The following is a 10241-nucleotide window of genomic DNA, read 5'->3' on the forward strand; positions in this document are numbered from 1 at the left end:
TATGCATTTTCCCTTAGCAACTTCTTCCTCCAATAGGAAGAAGCATCCTGTAACTGATCAGTGCATGGGTTTTAGAGCCTGATGTGTCCCTGTTCAGTCACTCACTAGCCTTGTGACCTTGGGCAAGTTACTTGGGTCCTCTAAGTCAGTTTCCCCGCCTGTAAGACAGAGGAAATAATACTGACCGAGGCATTATTATACGACCATCCCTAGGATTTTTGTCACACGATAAGCATTTAATAAGTGTTTGCTCTGATGATGGGGATGAGGGTGGGAGAGATCTTTTTTTATTCTGGCCATGCCACGTGGCACGTGGGATCTTAGTTCCCTGACCAGGGATCGAACCCGCACCGCCTGCATTGGAAGTGCAGAGTCTTAACCACTGGATCGCCATGGATGTCCCAGGAGATATGTTCTCAGGCTGCTACTGAATGGGATTACTGCCTTGAACTTCCCTTTCAAAAAGTCTTTTGAAGTAAAGGGCTGATTCGTGAATTAGAACGAGTACCTCAAGGCGAAAAGAAAGGACACATGAGGCAGCAATGCCTATGCAAAATTCAGCAGTGTTAAAAATCGTATAAACTGATAACGTGTTTACTGTGTAACATCCTTTAGGGTCTGAGAAATAACATTGCCATTTGACATTTGTTGGTCCAGGAGCAAACACTTATTGAGCGCCTGCTGTGCCCAGCACCGGACAGACGTCAGGGACACAGGAAGGCAGAGCCCAGCCTTGTGGTCAAATGACACCATGTGAAAATAAGCTTCAGTCATAGCTGCCAGATGAACGGTTCTTTGAAACCACCAAGGCGGTCAGAACCCTGATTCACCTTCTCACTGACAAACCTGTCCCTTTTCTGGTGTAGCCAGGCTCCTTAAAAGAGAAGTTACATTCATTTTTCCTCTGATTTCCACTTTACCTCTCAGCTCACTGCAGTCTGTCCTCAGCTTGCCTCGGTCCGCTGAAACAGCTCCTGCCGCGGCCTGTCCTGCTAGCAGCCAAATCCCAGGGCGGTGCCAACCCCACCAGACCTCTGCCTGATTTGCTACTCCTTCCTTGTCGCACGCTGTCTTCTCTGGAGCTTCCAGACCCTATTCCTACCGTCTACCTCTCCACTCTCTCCCCAGCAGGGTCCTTTTCTTTTCCCCCCCTTAGTGTTCTGTTCCCTGGGTTCTGTTCTATTCTGGGTCTTTGCACATCCCACAGTCCCTCTGAGCTGGCTCCTCCAAGCCCATGGCGCCATCACTGCCATGCCCCGATCATTCCAGATCTCCAGGCCTGCTGGACCTCTGTGACTTGAACCTCCCATGGGCACCAACCAGGTCTTTACCCACACTTGATTCTTCCCCCGTATCCTGTTCTCAGTCACCTACACTGCAGACTTAGGGGTTTATGTTACTCTCTTTCCCACCCCTCCCACCCTATACACCTGCTGGTTCCCTCCTCCATCCCTCCATGACCGTCTAAGTTCAGACTCTCTTACTTTCTCTCTCATTTCAGCTACAGCAGTGCCCTCCTGACCGGTCTCCTGCCTTTACATTTCCCCCCAGATTGATCATTCACTAATAGTGATGAGGATGGTGACAGCTGACACGTGTTGGACAGCAGAGCCTATGCTAAGTGCTTTGCATTCATCTCATTCAATCCCTACAACAGCCCCTATGAGAATAGGTGCACTTATCAGGGTGATTTTACAAGATGAAGAAGTGCTCAGAGAGCACCGCAGGGATGGGGGCTTCCTGGCAGGAAATATACTTTCAGGTTAAGAAGTGGAGTCATAAAAACCTGGGTACATTCAGGGGGACACCTTGGGTTCGCATTCTAATTTGGTCACTTACTAACTGTGAGAAGTTAGCCAGGTCAGGTGTGCATAGTAACATGCATCTAAGAGGGCTGTTATATGGACTGAATGGGAACATCTGTAAAACCGTAGTGCCGCACATGAAATACAGGTGACGCCCCACAAAACAGAATTGAGACTTAGTAGTGCTTGTAATCAAAGTTACTCTCCAGTGCTTTAAAATATTAACCTTCTGACTCTGAAACTTTATGATACATCACTAGGAAATCTCAGAAGTTATGCTACTTACAATCAGTCAGGATATATTCCTTCCTTTCTCAAAAAAGAAGTGGGGTCAGCTGGCCAGAGGATACACTTAGCGCCACTCGGTGCGACAGCTTCAGGTAAGAACAAGTCCAGATACGGTTTTTGAGAATTCTGATCAGAAAGGAGCGTTTTAAAGTTTATAGTCACCTTTCCTGAGTGAAGACTTTTAAATTAGTCTCAGCTATTAACTAAAGTTCTGTTTTTGGCAAAATGTCCCATTTTTCTCCCAAAGATGTGGTTTGAGAGCCTAATAAGAGGAGCTACCTCTGATTCAGTGGTTTTTCTCGGTCAGACACACAGACTGTGCCACTGAATCCTCCCAATGACCTGATGAGGTAGATATTTTGTTTTGTTTTGTTTCGTTTTGCGGTACATGGGCCTCTCACTGCTGTGGCCTCTCCCATTGCGGAGCACAGGCTCCAGACGCGCAGGCTCAGCGGCCATGACTCATGGGCCCAGCCGCTCCACGGCATGTGGGATCTTCCCGGACCGGCGCACGAACCCGTGTCCCCTCCATCGGCAGGCGGACTCTCAACCACTGCGCCACCAGGGAAGCCCTGAGGTAGATCTTTTACAGATGAGGAAACTGACATTGAGTAATTTACCTAGGGTCACACAGCCTGTAAATAGTGGAGCTGGGAGAGAAACTGTCTAATTCCGAAGAGTGTGCTATGCTACACGAGGAGATGTGCGAGGATGCACTTTTCAGAGCTTCCCGCCGGGTGCCTGGCACGGAGCGGAAAGCGCACCAGGTGCTGAGACCCTGTTACGTATCAGTTAACGGGTCGTCCTTCTGCAGGTCCATCTTAGGGTTTAGAACTAAACTGCGGCAGAACTTTGACTGGCTTTTGCTCTGTAATATATTAGGTGGTGAAGTTTTATTCCCCACCCTCCGACGCTATGACTAATTAGGTCACCTGCTCTGCAGTGGCGTGGCGTGTGACAGCCACATTCAGGGGGACGCTCTTGAAACGGAAGTGAGGATTCTGTACTTGAGTCGACCAGATCTGACTATGAATGTTCTCTAAGTTATTTCAGTCTAAAATAGATACCCATCTTAAAGCACCTAAAATAAACAGTGAGGCAGATAATTACAAGTTTGACAAGATATCTAGTTACAGTTTAATTTAAAAGTTGACTTCAAGAGTCTTCTCCCAGTCTGTCCCAGCCAGGATCTTATCTTATAGAACTGCTGATTAGAGTTATCAGTCTTTAAAGCTCATGCTCTTGGAGCTAAAATTGTAAAAAGCACTGGACTTCCGTAATTTTTTATTTCTTACCACGGTAGAACTGCTTAAGCAGTACTCAGTTACCTTATCTGCGAAAAGAACTGCTCCGTTCTCTCTCTGCTGAAACAAAATATATAAATATTTTATATACAGCAGTAATTTTTATGAAGCCTTAAATACTTTAGGGCAGCCTTATCATGAGTCATTAGCCATGGCTTGGTAGCAATTTTTAATATGAAGGCAGAAAATCATAACGTCTCAAATTATTTTGAGTACCTGCTCTTAGAAAGTGAAAGTGGGTATTTTTGAACATATTTTTACAAGGGATTGGAGGCCTTTATATATTAATTATTCTGTCAGATTAGCATGCATATTCCTGTTTTCATTTTTTAAAGTAAACTGTTTTCCCATAACTTTTCATCTCTTCATTGTACTCTGCTTATCAGATTTTCCTACAGATCGTGATAGGAGGAAAGGTTAAAAAAAAAAAAGAAGTAAATATTAACCATTCTCACGTGGTCAGTGCAAATCCTTAGGAAAACACTGTTCGGTAAGAGATGTGTCTTCCAGCCCTGCCACTGGTGTGACAGTTTCCCACAAGAGAATAAAACCAGGCCATTACCGTATTTACTCGACTATTTCCCCTTCTCTCAGCCTCCCTCTCTGCTCTGCTTCCTCATCCTCCAAGTCTGCAGAAGAAAAAGCACATTAATTTCTGCCTCCCTCCCCATGTCATCTCTCAAGCCAAACCCCCTCATACATCCTTGTCCCCTGCTAGAGGAGTGACTTCTTTCAGACACAGCTGCCCTCTAGAAGCACGGGGCCCTGTTCTACATGCATTAACTCACTGAACTCTCTCCCAATGGCTCTAAGACAGAAGGAACCATCATTATCTCCATTTTACAGAAGTTTTCTATCTTGCTAAAAGCTATATAGCAGTGGCATGGATTACATTCTTAACTAGAGGCAAACACCTTTTCCTTCAGCAAACATTTCCTACAAGAAGTTAAATGCCCTTGATAGGACACATGCAGGTTTTAAAATAAATGCACAGCAAGTGTTAGAGGGCTGCCAGCTCCCTTCTGGGGAGTGGTGACGTGTGGGCACAGACAGCTGCTGAACAAAGCATTTCTTTGCCCCACACGAGACCTGGGCTCCTTTGTCAGCTACTGAGTTCTTCACCAAGGGTGCTGGAGTCCTAAAACTCTGCTATTTCTCAGAAAGGAATCCTAAACGTCAACACTACCGCCTTACTGGCAAAATGATTCCCTTTCCAAAGAAGGTTTTACAAATGTTGGCCTGGACACAGTTTCCTTCAAATGCATTTAGGACTTGACTTACACTATGTCATCATCTGGAAAAACAGCTTCTCTGGACGTTACTCCCCAGACGCCTCACTTCTCACCCACTGTTAGCTTAAGGACGGGTTTCCCCGTCCCCTTTCTCTCAGTCCCGGGGACTTACCGTCTCCTCCCTCCTGCCCTCCCCTCCCACGTGCTCTCCTCTGCCCATGATACCATTTTGGTGTGAGTGCACTGATTTACCAGACTGATGCCGGCCTGTACTCCAGCGGGTTATGCCTGAAGGGCTATTCCTAGAAAATATGGTGCACTTAACGGGCCCTTCTAGACACTGTCCCTGTCGTTGTTAAGGAGCTTTTTATTGGCTTTGAGAACTTTAAACCCAGTTAAGAGTGGGATGAAATGACCTGTCGAACCAAGGAAGAACTCTTGGCCTCCTTGTCCCAACTGAACCACAAAGCAGTTGGGGTGATGGTCACCAGGGCAGTTCCTCACGTAAGGCTTTGCTCCCTTTAAGCTGAGGCTATAGCAACACATCAGGACCCACATGTTCCCATAAGTTCCTCCTATACTTCCAATTCTACAGTAAAAAGAGAAGAAAAAACTGGGAAAACCATGCAAATATAGTACAGCTAGTGTTAGGTGTACAGAATGGTTAGAGAGTCATTTCAAAGTTGACTTCTACAGAGTATAATCCAAGAATGACAGCTACCACATAGTGTGAAAAGATATTTAAATCCCAAACAGAAAGACGGAACATCAGAGAGAACAGCTCTGATACCTAGCTCCCAGTTTGAAGTGAGGAAGGGGTGAAGGAGGGACTGAGGATATTAAAGGTTTCTCTGCAATGATTTACTGCTTTGTCATGTGACATGTTCAAGCAATCTGAGCTTACAAATTGTTCAGGTAACAAATGTCTAACACATTAAAATTTTCACAAAATTTTTATCAGCCAATACATGTATGAATAAAACAAACCTTGTGATGAAAGGTTTGGGATCCTAAGAATGGCTCACTTTTCAAAGGGATTCTGTTATCATCCATCGATTTCCCAATAAAACATGAAGTTTCTTGACTCCAAAAACCACATTTTCATGTTTAAAGAGAAACCTGCTATGTGACCCCATCTGTGTGGCTCCATGAAGCCAGAGCTTTACAGGATTCACAATTTTGAATACATTTTCCGTAGTGATACTGTGTTCAGATATTATTTAGATGTAACCACAGTGGGATTTTAAACAGTCACTGACACTGTGGGTACTGCCCATTGAACTTAAACCAAGGAGTTGTTCTTGGTCATCCAAGGGTTTGGTATCACCTATCAAAATATGATGGGCACTTCAGTGAGCCCAAATAAGAAACAGTAGCAGTGTCAGAACTATAAACCAGAAATTATGGCTCTTAAGCTGCTGAAAACGCTAACTGGTGTCAGCATAATACTACAATAGAATTTTTGGCTTATATATATATATATATATTTTAAAAACCTTAGAGACCACTGAATTAATCTTTTAAAGACAAATTCAGTTTTTCGGACTTCCCTGGAGGCGCAGTGGTTAAGAATCCGCCTGCCAACACAGGGGACACGGGTTCGAGCGCTGGTCTGGGAAGATCTCACATGCTGCGGAGCAACTAAGCCCGTGCGCCACAACTCCTGAGCCTGCGCTCTAGAGCCCGTGCGCCACAACTCCTGAGCCTGCGCTCTAGAGCCCGTGAGCCACAACTACTGAGCCTGTGCTCTAGAGCCCACGAGCCACAGCTACTGAGCCCATGCACCGCCACTACTGAAGCCCGCACGCCTAGAGCCCATACTCCGCAACAAGAGAAGCCACCGCAGTGAGAAGCCCGGGCACTGCAACGAAGAGCAGCCTCCGCTCGCCACAACTAGTGAGAAAGCCCGCGTGCAGCAATGAAGCCCTAACGCAGCCAAAAATAATATTTTTTAAAAAAGATAAATTCAGATTTTCCCCCATAAAATGAACTGCTTTATTTTGAATTTAATAATCATCTGAATAAAATTCTAATTTCTGATTCTGCTTTCTTTCAGAATATCCCTGGAACACAAAAACTGGTCGGGGGCAGTTTTCAGGACCTACTTATAATCCTACAGCCAAGAATCTAAATACTGTGAACCGTGCGCAGCCAGTCTCCTCCGTGCACGGGAGGACAGACTGGGTGGCCAAGTACGGAGGCCACCGATAGGAGTCTGGTGTGAAGTCCCACAGCATCGCTCCAGAGTCTGTGCAAGTCCCCTGACCCCGGGAAATGTCTACAGATGTCTATTTCTACTGAGTTCTGGAAGAAATATGTAATAGTGGGTACTCTGAAGAGCAAAACTCATCTCCTGTTTTCTTTCCTTCCTAGAAATGAAATGCATTTTCTGAGCATAACTGCCCACAGTGCTGATATATGGGTAGGACTTTACAAAGTACTGAATAAACTATTTGCCAAAGTGTCAAGTATTTGATATACAAATTAATAGATACTAAGTACAATAAGAAGCTTTTTTTAAAAATGTCTCCAGAAATAAGTGTTCAGAGTGTTTTATATTTACCCAAACTATTTAATATTTCATTGTTTAGCCTCAGAGGTTTGTTCTGTTTTGGGTTTTTATAGCAGTTACATAGATGTCTGTGGACTGTCAGTTACGGTTCTTATTTGGCCAAGGTTCTACTCTACCATTTTGGCAATGATTATCATTTTTCTATTTTGGAATTATGGAAGCAATGATAATTCTAATCTAAAGCAGGACATCTTTCTTAGAAATAAATTTCTTTAACATAGAGATGTCAAAATCACATCACCTGATTTTAGTGAAGAAAGAGTCGATTGTTCGATTTTGATCACTACAACTGCTATGAATTCGTGGTGACTATCAAACCCAATGGCTGGATGACTTCCAAATTAACCAAGTCAAGGTTCTGTCATCTTCACATCAAGTGTGCTCATCAGACTTTCAAAATACATTGTTTCCGTATTCCCACGAGGCACAAAGATGAAGTATACCAGCTCGTTCCCCAAAGCAAACTCTTGCTGCTGCTGCAGACAGATCACTGACTCAGCTCTGACCTTCACACTTGCTCTGAAGAGCAAATGCATTCAGTTGCTTTCACAGTGATTTCACTTACTACATATTTTCTTAGTTTTATTTCTAAATTGGTAGTTAGACATTTTGAACTTAGGACTACTCTATTCAAGCATGTCATTTTACAGACTAGATATTCTTTTTAAAGAATAATGTTATCAAACTGCTTATTTTTTAAGTATTTTATGACTTTGTAACAAATGCTAATGTAATTGGTATCATCTTGTGGACATTATACAAAGGCATAGTAAGAACGTGGTATTTTTGTACAGAAGATTCAGCTCACCTTCTTGAAAAATGTTAAAATCTAAGGAGTAATTTGTGTTAGTGGTAATGGTTATATATATATGTGTACAGTTTTAATTAATGTCTCAAAGCAAAAATATTCTTTTGTGTTGCTGGGAAACTTTTAAACTCCAAATAGATATTAAAATTAATATGGTTAACTACTGTGTTTTCCTTACATTGTTAAACTTTATACTTATACTCTGAGGCCTTTTTTTGTTGTTAATTAGTCAACATTTTTCTTAGCAGTTTTAAGTTTACGGAAAATTTGATTGGAAAGTACAGAGTTTCCACGTACCCCATCATCTCCCCCCTCCTCAATTTTCCCTATTATAAATATCTTGCGTTAGTGTGGTACATTTGTCACAACTGATGAACCAATACTGATTCACCGTTATCAGTTAAAGGCCGTAGATTACATTAGGGTTCTCGCTCTGTGTTGTACATTCTGTGGGTTTTGCCGACATGTATAATGCCATGTATCCACCAATACAGTATCACACAAAACAGTTTCACTGCCCTAAAGATCCTCTGTGCTCTACCCAGTCATCCCCCCCTCCCTCCCTGCAAACCTCTGGCAACCACTGATTTTTTTTTTTTTATTATCTCCATAGTTTTTCCTTTTCCACAATGTCATATAGTTGGAATTTCGAAGTATACAGCCTTTTCAGTTTGGCTTCTTTCACTTAGTAATGTGCATTTAAAATTCCTCCCTGTCTTTTCTTGGCTTGATAGCTCATTTCTGTTTATCACTGAAGAGTGTTCCATTGTCTATATGTATCTTATTTATCCATTCACCAACTGAAGGACATTTTGGTTGTTTCCAAGTACGGGCAATTATGAATAGAGCTGCTATAAACATTCATGTACATGTTTTTGTGTGGACATCGGTTTTCACTTCACTTGATTAATTGCTGGATCATATGGTAGGAGTATGTTTTGTAAGAAAGCACCAAACTGCCTTCCAAAGTGACTGTGCCATTTTGCATTCCCACCAGCAATGAGTGAGAGTTCCTGTTGCTCCACATCCTCACCAGCATTTGGTGTTGTCAGTGTTTTGGATTTTGGCTGTTCTAGTGTGTAGTAGTATCTTGCTATTTTAATTTGCAATTACCTAATGACATAGGATGTGAAGCATCTATTCACATGCTTATCTGCCATCTGTATATCTCCCTGCTGTCTATTCCGATCTTTTGCCCATTTTAAAATTAGTTTGTTTTCTTATTGTTGAATTTAAACAGTTCCTTGTGTATTTTGAATAACAGACCTTTATCAGTTGTCTTTTGCAAATCTTACCTCCAGTCCGTGACTTGTCTTTTCATTCTCTTAAGGTCTTCTGCAGAGCAAAAGTTTTTAATTTAAATGAAGTCCAGCTTACCAATTTTTTATTTCATGGATCATGCTTCTGGGGTTGTATCTAAAAAGCTATCACCAAACCCAAGGTCACCTATGATTTTCTCCTATATTCTAGGAGTATTACAGTTTTGCATTTTACATTTAGATCTATGATCCATTTTGAGTCAATTTTTCTGAAAGGTATATCATTTTACAGATTCTTTTTCATGTTGATGTCTATTGTCCAGCGTCGTTTGTTGAAAAGACTGTTTTCTCCACTGAACTGCCTTTGCTAATTTGTCAAAGATCAGTTGACTGTATTTGTGTGCATCTATTTCTGGGCTCTCTATTCTGTTCCACTGATCTGTGTGTCTTCTCTCACCAATACCACACCGTCTTGATTACTATAGCTTTATAGAAGTCACCTAAGTCAGTCCCTCAACTTTGTTTCTCTCCTTCAATAGTGTTGGCTATTTTGGGTCTTTTACTGCTCCAAATAAACTCTAGAATCAGTTTGCCAATATCCACAAAATAACTGGATTTTTGACTCAGATTGCAGTAAACAAGCAATACAGATCAAGGTGGGAAGAACTGACATCTTGACACTCTTGGGTCTTCCCACCCATGTACAAGGACTATCGCTCTATTTTTTTTTTTTACATCTTCTTGGACTTCTTTCATCAGTGTCTTGTCATTTTCCTCATATAGATCTTACACATATTTGTTGGATTTATACCTGTTTATTTTAGTGCTAATGCAATTTTTAATTGCAAATTTGAATTGTTCATTGCTTGTAAATAAGAAAGCAAATGACTTTTCTATATTAAAGTTGTATCCTAATTCCTGTTATAATCACTTATTAAATCCAGGAGTTTCTTTGTTGATTCTTTGAAATCTT

The 10241-nt window shown here is 42.1% G+C and overlaps 1 protein-coding gene across 4 annotated transcripts in view; it reads left to right on the forward strand.

The window, feature by feature from the left end:
- The window catches only part of MAK (male germ cell associated kinase), a 43555-nt gene extending 35852 nt beyond the window's left edge, over window positions 1-7703 (forward strand). For 2 of the 4 annotated variants that reach the window (XM_081247574.1, XM_081247575.1), the window contains 2 exons: window positions 2066-2185; window positions 6686-7703. In XM_081247574.1, coding sequence (XP_081103700.1) covers window positions 2066-2185; window positions 6686-6840 — 275 coding nt within the window. In that variant the 3' untranslated portion in view covers window positions 6841-7703. The remainder of the gene's footprint in view (window positions 1-2065; window positions 2186-6685) is intronic. The other 2 variants (XM_081247576.1, XM_081247577.1) reach the window with 1 other exon arrangement.
- The last annotated feature ends 2538 nt before the right edge of the window (window positions 7704-10241 follow it).

The sequence above is a fragment of the Mesoplodon bidens genome, assembly GCF_964165515.1.
Source record: "Mesoplodon bidens genome assembly, chromosome: 10".
Taxonomy (NCBI): Eukaryota; Metazoa; Chordata; class Mammalia; order Artiodactyla; family Ziphiidae; genus Mesoplodon; species Mesoplodon bidens.